The sequence below is a fragment of the Danio rerio genome, chromosome 4, assembly GCF_049306965.1.
Source record: "Danio rerio strain Tuebingen ecotype United States chromosome 4, GRCz12tu, whole genome shotgun sequence".
Taxonomy (NCBI): domain Eukaryota; kingdom Metazoa; phylum Chordata; class Actinopteri; order Cypriniformes; family Danionidae; genus Danio; species Danio rerio.
In genome coordinates this window covers 48,425,733-48,441,598 of record NC_133179.1, presented here as the reverse complement: position 1 = coordinate 48,441,598, position 15,866 = coordinate 48,425,733, and the positions used below count along the sequence as shown (strand labels likewise).

The following is a 15,866-nucleotide window of genomic DNA, read 5'->3' as shown; positions in this document are numbered from 1 at the left end:
CGGAGTGCCTTCCATTCTCATCACCGCATTCTGATGGCCGAATAGCAAATTAATCGTTCAGATGAATTGTTCAAATGAATCATTTAAAGCGGTTCTAAACCAAATGATCCAGTCCAGCATAATATATAACAAACGGTTGTGTATTTTACAAAAACAAGTTTTTTTTTTGAGTCATTTAACTCAAGTCCAAGTCAAGTCTCGAGTCATGACAGCCAAGTCCAAGTAAAGTCAAGTCTTTTTTGGATATTTGTCAAGTAACGCCCTATTCACACGGGGCTTCAGCGTCAACGCTTGACAGAGGGCGTGTCTGAAGTTGGAGCTGAAACGATCGTCATAGAAGCGTCAGCCAATGAAATTCAGTCAGCAATAGGCCACTGTCTGAGCTGGTGTATTTGCATACAGCGATCTGATTGGCTGACGCTTCCGTCGGCGCTTGAAAAGTTGAGCTGGTCCCAACTTCTGCAGCGAGGAACGCTTCTGAAGCGCCGCCGACGGATCCACAATGCAGTTCGGCAACGCCTGACGTCACCCATTCAAAGTGAATGGGAAGCGTTGACGCTGACGCCCCGTGTGAATAGGGCGTAAGTGTCAAGTCCTACATTTTGTGACTTAAGTCTGACTCGAGTCAAGTCATGTGACTCGAGTCCCCCATCACTGTCATTTACTAATGACTCTATTTTCTGGATTGTTGGTTCACAATAATATGTCACACTGAACACACAAACACACCAGAGGAATAAACTGCAGGAGAAACCTCAGTCTCCTTTACAAGCGTTTATCAGACAAATATGAGTTTGTTCAGTTTAATTAAGCTCAAACTAATAGTTGACTGAAGATCTGTCTGTTGTCATGTTGAAATAATGGTGTGAAAACAGAGTCAATACCTGTGTTTCTCTGAGAGAGAGTCCTTTACTCGCTCCTCTGCCATACTGCAGCTAAAACATCAGTGCAGACATTAGCAGAGCTTTCAGAAAACAATCGTACACACACACACACACACACAAACACACACACAAACACACACTCTATAACACACACACACAAGCACACAGACACTCTTTCTCTCTCACACACACACTCTCTCATACACACAGACACAAACACACAAACACACACTCTCTTTCCCACACACACACACAAACACACAATATCACATACACAGACACCACTAACACACACTCACACACACACTTTCTCTCTCTCTCACACACACACACACATGCATGTGGACACACTCTGTCGCACACACACACACACACACACAGACTTCCACACGCACACACACAAAAACACTCTCTCAAACACACACACACAATCTCTCTTTCTCTTACACACACACACACACACACAAGCATGCATACACACACTAATACAAACTCTTACACACACACACACACACACACACACACAGACACTCTCTCTCACACACACACACACACACTCTCTCTCTTACACAGACACACAAAGAAAAGACACCAGATCATCTCACTGCTGTGACTGCTCCTGCAGAGGATTCTGGGTAAATCTCTCATCAGTCTTCAGCTCAGTTTCACTGTTGATCCAGAATAAACAAGCCCAAACCCAGGGCAGAGCGGCTCAGTGAATGTGGTCTGGACTGAGTGGATGAGGCTCATTGTGTCTCTATAGATGTTGTAGAAGATCAGAGTTCCTGCACTGTGATCCACAAACACTCCTATTCTCCTGCTGAGCGCCTTTACTGGGAGATCAGTCTGTGTGTTATTGTGTCTGAATATAAAACTGAAGGAAGAGCAGCGCAAACTCCAGGACTGAGCATTACATCCAAACAAACACTCAACACCTCTTCCCTTCTTCCTGATGCTCTTATATGACACTGATATACACACACCATGATCTCCACTCCACTCAATCTCCCAGTAACAGCGTCCACACACACTCTCTCTGCACAACACCTGAGGATAATCATCAAATCTGTCTGGATGATCAGGATACAGCTGATTCTCTCTCACACTCTTCACCTCTCTGTTCTCCTTAGACAGAATGAGTTGAGTGTTTGCTGTGTTTGGATCCAGAGTGAGGAAACAGACATCTGAACACAAGAACACACACATTTACAACCACAGCTGTGTGTGTGTGTGTGTGTGTGTGTGAGAGAGACTGTGTGTGCGTGAGAGAGTGTGCGTGTGTGTGTGTGTGTGTGTGTGTGAGAGAGAGAGAGGCTGTGTGTGTGTGAGAGAGAGATAGACTGTGTGTGTGTGTGTGTGAGAGCCCTGCTGAAAAAACCAGCAAAGACCAGCATGATTTTCATGCTGGTCTATGCTGGTGTGGAAATATAAATTTATATCATCTAATTTCAAATTAACAATAATCTACGTATAACTAAAAAGTTATATTCTCTGGTTTTTAATTATATAATTTCATTAACATCCCAGCTAGGAAGGACATTAACCTTTTGTCTTTCTGATTACAGGCTAAGCCAATGTAATGCAAATTGTCAGTTTCACAGCATGGGGTGTCTATTGTTTTCTCTTTTCGATCAAATGGTCAGGCGGTTTCTGTCTCCAGAACATGATGAGATTAGACCTGAGAAGCAGTTTACCCTGCCGACCACAACCCTTAATTTGCATGCTTTGTGTAGCCATATCCCCTCCTCTTAAGAACACAATATAGCCATGAAATCTTTGTCTTAATTCAGACTAATTCAGACTTGTGTGAGACTTGTGAGAGACTTGTGAAAGAACTTGCAGACTGCAGACCTCTAGTAGGCTCTTGCAGACGCGGACATCTTGAAGACGCTGTATGACTGCAGATTAACCAACACGTCTCAATAAAGGAATTCTGCTTGTTTCGAGTCTCCTGGACTGGGTTCTCTTCTTCTTTTCACTCATTTATTATTTTTTTACAACAACTTGGTGCCGTGAGCCGGATAGACTGAAATCATCAAATTCTCAACAATTTGCCACAAAAGACTGAAATCTTCCTGAAATTCAACTTGAACCTTCAAGATCAAGGAAACTTCTTCAGACGGAATCTTCAGCTCAACGGCAATTTGAAGTCACTCAGCGGACGTCACAAATTCTCAACTATTTGCTGACTGCAACCCTGATGAACATTGAAGACCTGAATACAAAGATCAGATCACTCCAGACTGAATCTTTTCAGCTCAACCTCGATTTGGTGAGTTTCACTCTATCAAAAGAACCATACAGACCAGTCTATACACATGGTTATTCTCTGCTCCATCAGAGAAAAGTTAACAAACAGCTGCAGGGTTTGTTTAACAAAAAGTTATCTTCTATTTCAATAGAGAAGTAACAGTTTATCCTCTGTTCAGACAGAGAAGTAAAGCCTTACGTGCTATTTTCTTTTAAAAAGTTATCCTCTCTTCAGAGAAGTTAAGCCTTATGCGCTATTTTCTTTTATTTTGTTTAACCTCTGTTCAACCAGAGAAGTTTAAGTTTAGCTATACAAGCTAATTGATGTTATCTCTTGTTCAGGCAGGAAGTTTTAGCAACATGTGCTAATATTGTTACCCTCTGTTTCGCCAGAGAAGAAATTACTACACTTTCATCTGAAAAGTTTTAGTATTTTTACTTTGTGATAATAAGCTCACAAAATGTTCAGACAGAATACAAGACTGATCACTACAACTGAAAAAGGTGGTTTAACATCTTCTTTATTGTCTGCTACAGAGAATTCAGTTTATCTCGAGCTAAACAAAAAGCTCAGGCTAAATCTGAATTAGAGAAACAGATCCAAGAGCTTCATGCTAGGATAACCTCATTAACAAAACAACTGAACCTCAAGAAATCAAAAACTGACATTGAGGAGGTTAGTCAGCCTGATAATAAACATCCTGACTTACAAACTGTCTCTGAAACAGACATTACCATCCAGTCAGTAAATGATATACCTATAGGTTCAGTGGAGGTTTGTGGTGCCAGCAGATCTAAGAGAACTGAGAGTTCACACAACAACACTTCTGTTGTTCAAATTCAAACAGTTTCAAGAACACTAGGACCTAGAGAAATAGACAGACTGTCTCAAAGCTTACCATCAGCACGCACAAATTTTTCAGAGTTTAGCAGAGCACTAATCAGCAAAATGCGTCTTTATGACATGTCATTAACAGAAGTCACCCAGCTAATGTCTCAAATTCTCACTGAATCTGAATTCAACAGTTTTGAGCATACTGTGACTTCTAAATTACAACATGCCAGTAAGGATGATTTGAGAGAGGGTGTTTTGAAAGCTCTAAAGAACATTGTTGGCCCAAAGATCGACTGGTCAAAAGTGACTTGTTGTGTGCAAAGGAAAGATGAATCTGTGAATGAATTCACTGAGAGATTTTGTCAATCCGCCATAACTTACAGTGGATTAGCTGATAATTCGGACAGTGTGCTAAATGACAAGGGACCCCTAGTCCGCATCTGGTCAGATGGCCTTGCAACTGAATACAGACAAGCTTTGCCATTTCTTAACATCACCTGGTCTTCCACCACTCTCAGAAATAATATGAACAGTTTAGCTTTGTGGGAAAGAGACTCTCATATCAAAGACAGAGTCAGATTTGAAGCAGCTGCCACTAAGGTCAACACAGAAAAGACATCAAATCACAAATGTCTTAGGAAAAATATCTGTTGTCATTACTGTGGTAAAAAAAGGACATTGGATGAGGGAGTGTAGAAAGAATAAAAAGAACTTTAAAGAGATGAACAGGGTAAATCAACTTCTGAACAGTTTGCTAAATGCCCTCAACATACCCCTCCCCTCATCACTAAATCCATTGAGCTGTCCACAAAGATGCTAACCATTTTTTGGCTGTGAGTGCTTAATGTCCCAGTTCATTTACAATTAAGATGAAAGACTCTTTGTAAAAAGACACAAAGGAAACTTCTTCCTTTTTATTGGGGAACTCTGCTTAAGTCCACTTACAGCCTTGAATGTGTTTTAACACATATTTTCAATCACTACCCATTCAATGTTATGATGTCTGATAGGACTGATATTTATTGAATGATAGTTTGTGTCTCACATCTTAAAGTTTGCCCACCACACTCAGGGACAGAACAGGACACACAAATCAGTGAGGAGCCCAGGGCAGAACTGAAAGCAACAGGCTTCAGGGGCCGCACCCTGTGGTGAAGACTCCCTTTTTCCCCATTTATCCTCACCTCACTGTTTTATAGGTGTCATAACTTTAAGATTAGGAGACAGAAAATACACAACACTATACGATCACCAACTTAACACAACCACTATACGATCACCTGAATAACTAGACACACGAACTATGATCATACAAGTCTATGCATGAATACTGCTGGTCTGCTGTTTCCGTGTTTTCTTGTGTGCAGGTAAACACAAACACTGCATCTTCTCAAGAAACACTCTAAACCAGAGCATCACTACGGAGATCCAGGAATGACAGGAAGTCATCAGATCAACTCTGTGCTGGAGAAGAACCACAAGAAACACACCTCACAAAAGACTGAACACTATTCACAAGCCATGGACTTTCAGAAGATCTGCAGTTTAACTACATGATTTTTTTGTGTCATCATGTAGGATTTATGACATTACAACTGATTGTCATAAACGTGTGAACAGTTTAGAAATCTACACTTACATCTATGTAGATATTGAAATGACACAGAATAAGTTAAATGTGCCTGTAACTTTTTTCAAGTTACATGACTAGAAGATGGGGCTTCTGTTATCAAACAGAAGCCATTGAATGGTTTTAGGAAAGCTTACAAATTTATATTTTTTTGTGAGAGTTTTTAAATAACTCTCAAAGGGGGAACTGTGGAAATATAATTTTATATCATCTAATTTCAAATTAACAATAATCTACGTATAACTAAAAAGTTATATTCTCTGGTTTTTAATTATATAATTTCATTAACATCCCAGCTAGGAAGGACATTAACCTTTTGTCTTTCTGATTACAGGCTAAGCCAATGTAATGCAAATTGTCAGTTTCACAGCATGGGGTGTCTATTGTTTTCTCTTTTCGATCAAATGGTCAGGCGGTTTCTGTCTCCAGAACATGATGAGATTAGACCTGAGAAGCAGTTTACCCTGCCGACCACAACCCTTAATTTGCATGCTTTGTGTAGCCATATCCCCTCCTCCTAAGAACACAATATAGCCATGAAATCTTTGTCTTAATTCAGACTAATTCAGACTTGTGTGAGACTTGTGGGAGACTTGTGAAAGAACTTGCAGACTGCAGACCTCTAGTAGGCTCTTGCAGACGCGGACATCTTGAAGACGCTGTATGACTGCAGATTAACCAACACGTCTCAATAAAGGAATTCTGCTTGTTTCGAGTCTCCTGGACTGGGTTCTCTTCTTCTTTTCACTCATTTATTATTTTTTTACAACACTGGTCAATGCTGGTTTAGCTGGTTTACCAGCTTGGTCTTGCTGGTGATGCTGGTAGACCAGCTTGGTTTTGCTAGTTGACCAGCTTGGTCTTGCTGGTAGACCAACTTGGTCTTGCTGATGATGCTGGTGGACCAGATTGGTCTTGCTGGTGATGCTGGTAGACCAGCTTGGTCTTGCTGGTGATGCTGGTAGACCAGCTTGGTCTTGCTGGTGAAGCTGGTAGATAAGCTTGGTCTTGCTGGTAGACCAGCTTCGGCTTGCTGGTCAGGCTAGTCTACCAGCTTGGTCTTGCTGGTCATGCTGGTCTACCAGCTTGGTCTTGCTGGTTATGCTGGTAGACCAGCTTCGGCTTGCTGGTCATGCTTGTCTACCAGCTTAGTATTGCTGGTAATGCTGGTCTATGTTTGGTGGACAAGCAAGACAAAACTACCACCCAGATAGCATACAGTTCTGGGCCACATCTGGGCCAACTAAGGCACATATGGCTCCCTTCTGGCAATGGCAGGAGACATATGGGCCAGATGTGGCCCGTATGTGACACACCGGGTGACCGGGTTTAAGGTCAAAATTATTAACCCCTTTAAGCTATATATTTTTTCGACAGTTTCAGAACAAATCATTGTTATAAAATAACTTGCCTAATTACCCTTACCCTAATATATATATATATATATATATATATATATATATATATATATATATATATATATATTTATTTATTTATTTAAAAACATAATCATAAACTGCCCCCTGGTGGCGAATATGTGTTTCGCTTCATCCTTGCATTACGGTGGAGTGGGCGGAGCCTCGTGAATGACGGTTAATTTTTTCAAACGAGAAAGTGAAGTCAAGTCCGCCATTTCATCTTCTTCTTTTTATCGGGTAAGTTATTATTTTAAAATCATATTTGTGAGATATTTGTCGTCAGGTAATGTTTTTATTAGTTAGAAAAGCCCCTGTTTTGAATAGTGATAAAACTGTAACTTATATGTGGATAATATGGCTAAAAACGGCTAAGAATGATGGCAGCCGTCAGTTCAGTAACGTTAATCTGTTAAGTTGATTGTGCTCGGGGTTTTAACAAACTCATTTAAGTTACAATTGTCCTTTTACGCTCGTCATTCCCAATTAAATGATCAATAAGACGTGTTATATGAAGAACAGCGTCGAAACGGGAGCTTGAATGAATGAATCATATGCTGTCCGTTTTATACAGTTGTAATAGGTGCCGAATTCTGCTTTTGTACTGGTTTTAGCTCAAACACTGAACGAACAGTCTCTTTTTGGTAACGTTAATCCTAATGATCTTGATTTGCTTGTTAATGTGTGTTTTATCAAGTTTCAGCAAACGTTTACAGAGTAACGTTATGTGGTTCATGCTGGCCACTGTTGAGACTGGTCTGCATTAAAAAAATTTTAAAGCCAAAACGTTTGAAAAAAAAATCCACAGTTGAAACATGATGTGTTAAATGACTTATGAAGGAAATTAATAAGCTAAAAAAGAAGGCTAAGTGTGTTATGAAATATTAAACCTTGTTAAAAAATAAAATCAATTGTGTTAAATAAGCTTAAAATCCATATCTTATGTTTTATATTACTTCAAAACAGCCTGGAAACTGAATTGCACCATTAATCTTGTACTTATGTATCAAGTCCAAACAAATGGTTTTGTGGCAAGTAAAAATAATATTTTTATAAATTGATTGTATTGTATTAATTTGTTACAGAAAAGAAAGGAATCATGCAAGGATGCAAGCTGAAGGAAAGGACAACTCTCACATCAGTGCATTACTAATTGTTTGACTTCATCATCAAGCACACCAGGTACAATATTGTACATATTTTGTAACTTGTATATGTCAGACTGGTTGTTGGGAACTGAAATAATATATTTTATGTTTTATTTATTTTTAAAATATTACAAGATTTATTGCTGCTATTTTATCACTGTGTGAGGTCATAGCTTATTTAAAATATCTATTATTAAAAAAAATCAAATTTGAAAGAAAGTCTAAATGTTTCCACAAGGTAATTTATTGAATTGTTTTCTGAAAATGTAAAATTTGAAAGTATTGGTGAGCTGGAAAAACAGAGTCTGTTGACGTAACCTTTATTTTTATCTTAACTTTTTATTTTATGTTAAAAGTAGATTAATTTACCTTGGATCGCATGTTTAAGTTATAATTTCAGAGTGAAAAATGTAAAAGAAAACCATTGAAAACAATGGCATAATGATTTTGCTTGTTCACAAGAGGTACTTGATTTATTTTTCCTGTAGTGATACATACGTTTTTAAGACTAATGCTTGACACTTGAATTTTAAAGGGATAGTTCACCCAAAAATAATGACATCTTTTATCCTCCACTTGTTTCAAAATATTTTTTTTGTTCTGTTGAACATAAACTCAGGTGGTGCGGTGCACAGTGGATAGCTCTGTTGCCTCCCAGCAAAAATGTTTCTGGTTCGAGCCTCGGCTGGGTCAGTTGGCATTTCTGTGTGAAGTTTGTATGTTCTCCCCGTGTTGGCGTGGGTCTCTTCCGGGTGCTCCAGTTTCCCCCACAAGACATGCGGTACAGGTGAATTGGGTAAGCTAAATTGTCCTTAGTGAATGTGTGTAAATGAGAGTGTATGGGTTTTTCCCAGTGATGTGTTGCAGCTGGAGGAGTATCTGCTGCGTAAAACATGCTGGATAAGTTGACTGTTCATTCCACTTTGGTGACCCCAGATTAATAAAGGGATGAAGCTGAAAAGAAAATGAATGAACACAAACCCAGTTTTTCCTACTATGTTAATCAATAGTTACAGGTTTCTAACATTCTTCAAAATATCTGCTTTAGTGTTGAACAGATTCAAACTGCTTTGAAACAAGTTGAGGATGAATAAATTGTGGCAGAATAGTAAACTAAATCTTTAAATGTTTTATTCTGTATGTTATGTGTATTCATATTTGTCTTGTCTTTTGTCATATTGTCCTTCTAGCTCAGATTGTGATGGACCTGGAATGCGACACCAGTTACTCTTAAGTCAAGAACCAAATGAAGCACCAGAGTACAGATTATGGAGATATCTGAAGTTGAACTAACTGGAAGCAGGGAACCATACTAATAAAGTTCCTTAAGGTAAAAGCACCTGCTTTATTTTGATAGGTAGTATTTTTTTATAGAGTTCTATTGTTTTATTCTTATTCTAATTTTATTTTATTCATATACTGAATGGAAGTCATTCAAATTTCACAACAAATGATTTGCAGATTGAATATAAAATATAATGACATTTTAATGCATTATTTCTTTTGGTTATTCTTTACATCTATAAATGGGCAAGTATTTAATCAATGAAAATAATTTTAAACAACTTAACTAACCAAATTACTCTGTTGGACCCTAACATTTAAAATAGCAAAATCCTCAAACTAACACACACTCTTGTGAATGCATTCTCACATTCATACACTCAAAAACACACATTCATACAACAGTCTGTCTCAGTCTGACTCACACACAACATCCTCTCTCACAGGTTTTTCTAGCAAACCTCCACCACTAGCTTGTCCTTTTATGCTGCTTTTATTTCAAACATTTTAGAGCATGATATAGTCCAGGTTTTTATCACTAAGTATTTTTTTTCCATTCAGCAGGTTCCTTGTAAAGATGAACCCAGGGAAGGATCGAAAGTGGAGAAGACCAGATCAAGAAAGACTACATCAAGATCTGCGGTCAGTTCAAAGGTACTTTCACTAATTACCAAGATTTCAGACTATGAATTGATGGAGAGAACTTTGAGTGTCAGATCTTCCTACATCGCCTAGCAAAAATTCTTCCCAGTGTCTTGTAGTAGAAGTGATGCAGTCAATCGAGTTTACATTATTTCGTAAATTGCTTTCTGATTTAATAAAAAATATATTAACCAAACTTGATTAATGTAACAATTTTGAAGAAAAGGGCATGTTTTACTAGAGCTTTTAGCACAAAGGCACCCCCATCTTGGAATATTGCTGTGTCTGACGTCACGGGGTTGGTATGCTGGAAACGTTTTTGAATGAGGTATTTGTATGATTTATACATAGTCTGTCTTAAAGCGTAACTAAATTGTACAGGCATTACAGGTCAAAGCAATCTGTTGTTACATTTATCATTATAAACAATAAGGCTCTTAAAACACTGCTTTGAAAAATGTAGAAAATGTAAAAAAATATTTAAAATATTTTATAATATTAATAGTATTATAATATTATATTAATATTATACTTAGGAAGTATAAAACCTTCCTAAGCTTGAAAATATACTAAACTTCCTTAAAGGAAATAAACTTCCTTTGTTAGTGCAAATTCCTTTTTATGTAGTCTAGTAATTAAACAATTAAACCATTCAAACAAGTTTACACTTAAAAAAGGTTCGTAATGAAAATCCGATTTTTTTTTTCCAAATGTAACTAACTAAAATAGTACCATGTACTTTTACTCTGTATTAGTATTATTTACAATTTTTTTTTTTTTTTAGCAATATAATAGTATTTATAGTCCTTTAATTGAATGTAATTTAATTTTCTGTTCTCTTTCCATCTATAAAAACATTTAAAAAATAATTTCACAAGCACATTTAAAATAGGTTTAATACTATGAAATATTATATTAATATTATTATTTTTTTTTTTATAAATCGATAGGTAGTTCCTATGGAATGTTTTTATGAATTGCTGAGAATACATTTCAGGTGTTCAATACGTTGCTTGTCAGTCTTAAAAATAAAAATAGGTGCTTAAAAAAGTGCTTAAAAGTCCTTAATTTTAATCGAGTTGTGCCTGTATGTACTCTGCAAACAGCACCTTTTAATTGTTGTCCTCTCCTATTTTCAGGATGTTTTGTATTGGACTGTTTTTTTTTGGCTTTGACCCTTGCTTGCCCCTGACCTCACTCTTGGACTGCCCTGTTGGATTTTCAGTTTATTTAATAATTTTTTTTTTTTTTGGTTCTGGGTAGATGCTAATAAATATTTAGTTGTAATTATTTAAGGTAAATCAAAGGCGGCAACACCAAGGCTCCCAAAATACAAATTTATTAAATTAAAAAGGCTGACACAGAGCGTGTAACGTTTTGAGCCGCCGGCTCTTCATCAGACAAAGTCTTTTTCGTTGTAATTATTTAAGCAATATGTTTTTGTTAAATATGCGATTTCTGTGTTTGTTCTGTTCTGTTTATCTTGTTTCTGTAATTATCATTTGTTTATTTGACCCTTGCCTCGCCTCTGATCTTGTTTTTGGATTGCCCTTTATATATCTTTTTAATTATTGGTTCTGGTTATATGGTTATAAAATATTTGTTAATTTAATTTATATGCATTTTATTAAAAAAAAAAAAAATAATAATATATATATATATATATATATATATATATATATATATATATATATATTTTTTTTTTTTTTTTCCTGGGTTTTTTTTCTGTATCTATTTATCTAATTTGTATATACATTTGTGTATGTTCTTCTTATTCTGTATATCCACTTACCTAATTTTAACTTTTATATATATTTATTTGCATTTAATTTGTGATAATTCTGTATGCATTTATTTATCTAATTCATATATTTATTTGTATTGCATTGATCAATCTGTTGTTGTTTTTTTTGTATGCATCTATTTATATAATTTATATAAATTATATATTTGTATTTATCAATTTATATGCTTCCTTTAAAGCAATTTTTTTAAATAAAGCAATGTAAACTAAGCATTCCTTTTAATGTGATTTATATAGCTGACAAATGTAGATGTGAGCCACATCTAACCCAAAAGTCAGCCGCAACTGATCCAGATCTGTGAAATTGCATGGGCCGCATCTGGGGCAGATCTGAGAAACTGCATGGGCTGCATGTGGGCCAGATCTGAGAATTTGCATGGGCCGCAGCTGGCCCAGATATGGACCAAGCTTTTTCTGAGATATGGCCCAGATCTGGTTCAGTTGTGGCTGACTTTTGGATCCTTATGACAGCCACAATCAGGTTGAGTCATCGCCGTCATTCCGCGCTGTATGTGGGCCAGAAGAAAGTGGGGGATGTGGGCCATATCTGGGCCCGATGTAATTTGCTATCATGGGATTGCTGGTCACTATCAGCGCCAGCATCCCAGCTGCATCTCATGCTGGTGACCAGCATCCCAGCACCAGCATTCCATGCTGGTCACCAGCATGGCACCCAATCCCAGCAAGATCAGCATATGTTGTGTTTTGGTGCTGGTGACCAGCATGGGATGCTGGTGACCAGCATGGGATTGCTGGTCACTAGCATACCAGCGCCAGCATCCCAGCAGCATCTCATATTTGGGTGCTATGCTGGTGACCAGCATGAAATGCTGGTGCTGGGATGCTGGTCACCAGCATAGCACCCAAATCCCAGCAAGACCAGCATATGTTGTGTTTTGGTGCTGGTGACCAGCATGGGATGCTGGTGACCAGCATCACAGCACCAGCATCCCATGTTGATCACCAGCATCACAGCACCAGCATCCCATGCTGGTTATCAGCATACCAGCACCAGCATCCCATGCTGGTCTCAAGCATACCAGCACCAAAACAACACATATGCTGGTCTTGCTGGTGACCAGCAATGCTGGTCTATGCTGTTTTTTTCAGCAGGGAGAGTGTGTGTGTGCGCATGTGTGTCTGTTTGTTTGTTTGTTTGTTTGTGTGTGTTTGCCTGTGTGTGAGTGTGTGCAAGTGCATGTGCGTTTGTGTGTGAGAGTGTGTGTGTCTGTGTGTGTGCATGCGTACATGCGTGCATGTGTGTGTGAAAGAGTGTGTGTTTGTGTGTGTGTGTGCGTGCATGTGTTAGTGCATGCGTGTGTGTGTGTGTGAGCTAGAGAGTTTGTGTGCGTGTGTGTGTGTGTGTGTGTGTGTGTGTATATGTGTGCGTGTAGTCCTACATTTGCGTGGTCCTGCTGTAATCCTCGTGTGTCCTCCATGATCCAGACTGTAAACACACACAGATGGAGAGAATGAGCTGTTTAGTTTCCCCCTCAGCTAATAAGCTAAAGCTAGCACTGAGCTGCTCAGCTACACGCTCCAAACTCTTGAGCTAAAACACACAACACTTGTTGGTTGAGCCGGGATGCACAATGAATGTAACACAGTGCTTTCTTTTCCTCTGCTGTTGGTGAAGCGAGCGCAGATACTGCTCATGTTGATGGAGACACCCTGCTGCAACATTCATTTATTACAGTGATCACACTTAGCTTTGCCATCATTCTTCAGCACATGCAGCCTTTGAGCACATGTTGCAGACCATCTCTAAACTATGTTCAGATTATTAAAGCTGCTCGCCAGCGCCCAAGTTCCTGACAGATTAGCAAGTGAAAAATACACATGTGTGCACAGAGAAGAGGAATCCTACGGAACCCTGGAAGGGACGTAGTGGGGGAGAAAAAAATGGGTGGGTGAAAAAAAAATAATGGGTGAAAGAAAAAAAATGGGTGGGAGGAAAATATATATTTCTAAGTTTTTTGCGTTCTCTCGCAAAGTTTTGCGTTCCCTCGCAAACCCAGCAAACACATAACGTTCCCAGAACGTTCTCGGAAGGTTTTCAGAACGTCCTGGGAACGTTCCCACAACAAACACCCTAACGTTCCCTGTTGGTTAGCCAGGAAAGTTTTCTTGACGTCAACACAACGTTCCCTGCTGGTTCTCTGAACGTTCCCGGGACGTCCCCTGCGGGTTTGCAGAATGTTCCCTGCAGGTTCGCGGAACGTTCCCGCGACGTCCCCTGAGGGTTTGCAGAATGTTCCCTAGATTTTCCCTGCCGGTTTGCAGAACGTTCCCGGGACGTTAGCACAACGTCCCCAGAAAGTTCGCTAAACAGTCTCCAAATGTCTGCATTAACATGCTTAAACACAAATAATCAGACCAAAGAAATAACTTTTTCCATTGTTTATTCTTCAGAAAACGCAAATAGTATGAACCATAAATGATACATTATATAAATAGTTTACATCTACATGAAATAGAAAAATTTTAAACAACTAAATACAAGACTGAATTGCAAATCTTTAAATTACATGAAGAATATGATGCACAACTGGACAATTCTTAGAATAATTTGCAGAACTATGACATTTTAAACAACAAAAATACTAAATGTATTTGCAAATGTTGTATGACTCATAACTGGTAAATTATTAAAATAATTAGCACCTGGAAAACTTTGTATTTATATAAAAAATACATATTTTTAACAACAAAATTGATTTTTAAATGTTTAAAATTTAATAAATTACAATATGATCCATATCTGGTAAATTATTAAAATAATCAGCATTTGCAGATAAATATTTTAAACAAAATAAATGCATGCATGTTTCAAGTGATAAATATTCATATAAGTATGATCCATCACTAGTAAATTACATTTAAAAATATGCATTTGCAGAACAATACATTTATAAATAAAACATTTTAAACAACAAATGTTGCAAATCTAGTGAATCACACTAATAATAGATCCCATGATTGGTCAATTATTCAAATAATTTGCATTTGCAGAAAAAATACATATGAATAAGACATTTTAAGCAACAAAATTGATTGGCAAATATTTTAAATGTAATAATATAGATGTTAATGTATAAAAGAGTTGGAGAAACCTTCTAAAAACATAAGAACAATTGTGGAAAACAAGTCACCACTTGATGTCATGAAATGTTTATTAAATCTAATATTGGAAATTTATCTGCATTGTCCGTTTACAATGTTTATAATTTTGTGGGTCTTACCTTAAAACCCACAAAAAAATCGCTTCCTCAGTCAACTGTTCCAAGTAGTTAGAAAACTTTTGGCTTTGGTTTAATTTATGACAATTATTATTAGGCAATAATAAAAAAATATATATAGAAGATGTTACAAATATAAAGATGTTAGAAAGCTCAGTGTTACAAAGCATTACACAAATCTGTCCAGTAGAGGTCACTAACGGATTGCTAATCACATATGCCGTTTAAAGATGTGCACATGAGAGAACAAAACAGTCTGAGTGAAGCATCTGGCAGTGAAGTTGTGTGTTGCTAACTATCGTTGTTTGGTGGATTTGTGTGTGTTATAAACAAATCACATTTTTATTCACCAATGTGGAATAAAGCAACCAAAGTTCACTAAACCAGACTCATGCATTCTAACCGATGAATCACAGTGATCACCACCTTTAAACTAGCAACTTAGTTGAATGCTTCTCAACTCAGATTTCTTGCTAGTTTTTCCATTTTAGGCTGTAGGCACCAAAGATGTCATTCTGATGGAACTGTCTTCATGTTTTGTGCACAGAAGCTCCAAGGATTGCTTCGCCAGGTAGTTCATCTGTAAAACAAATGTCAGTAAAAAACAACAATTATTCATTTTGACAGCAGCTGGAAGAACGGTCTACTTGTTTGCATTAAAGAGTCAAACAATCACATACTTAAATTAAATGATAAAGAGGGTGTAAAAGTGCACTTAAGTTCTTAAGTGCACAA

At 37.5% G+C, this 15,866-nt stretch overlaps 1 protein-coding gene and 1 long non-coding RNA gene across 6 annotated transcripts in view; one reads left to right on the top strand and one right to left on the bottom strand.

The window, feature by feature from the left end:
* Positions 1–884: 884 nt before the first annotated feature.
* Positions 885–15,866, bottom strand: part of si:dkey-72l17.5 — a 49,953-nt gene continuing 34,971 nt past the window's right edge. Inside the window, exons 9-11 of one of the 4 annotated variants that reach the window (XM_073945500.1) lie at positions 13,293–13,339; positions 1,490–2,068; positions 885–935 (exon numbers count right to left, since the gene is read on the bottom strand). In XM_073945500.1, the coding sequence (XP_073801601.1) occupies positions 1,539–2,068; positions 13,293–13,339 (577 nt within the window). In that variant the 3' untranslated portion in view covers positions 885–935; positions 1,490–1,538. Of the gene's footprint in view, positions 936–1,364; positions 2,069–8,789; positions 9,117–13,292; positions 13,340–14,277; positions 15,712–15,866 lie in introns of those variants that run through there. The other 3 variants (NM_001423543.1, XM_073945501.1, XR_012401418.1) reach the window with 3 other exon arrangements.
* LOC101885496 (uncharacterized) lies at positions 7,162–10,141 on the top strand. 2 transcript variants are annotated; one of them, XR_012402334.1, is made up of 5 exons: positions 7,162–7,254; positions 8,100–8,196; positions 8,782–8,958; positions 9,353–9,492; positions 10,011–10,141. It is a non-coding gene; the product is annotated as an uncharacterized lncRNA (long non-coding RNA). The 2 variants fall into 2 exon arrangements; XR_223502.6 differs by lacking the exons at positions 8,782–8,958; positions 10,011–10,141.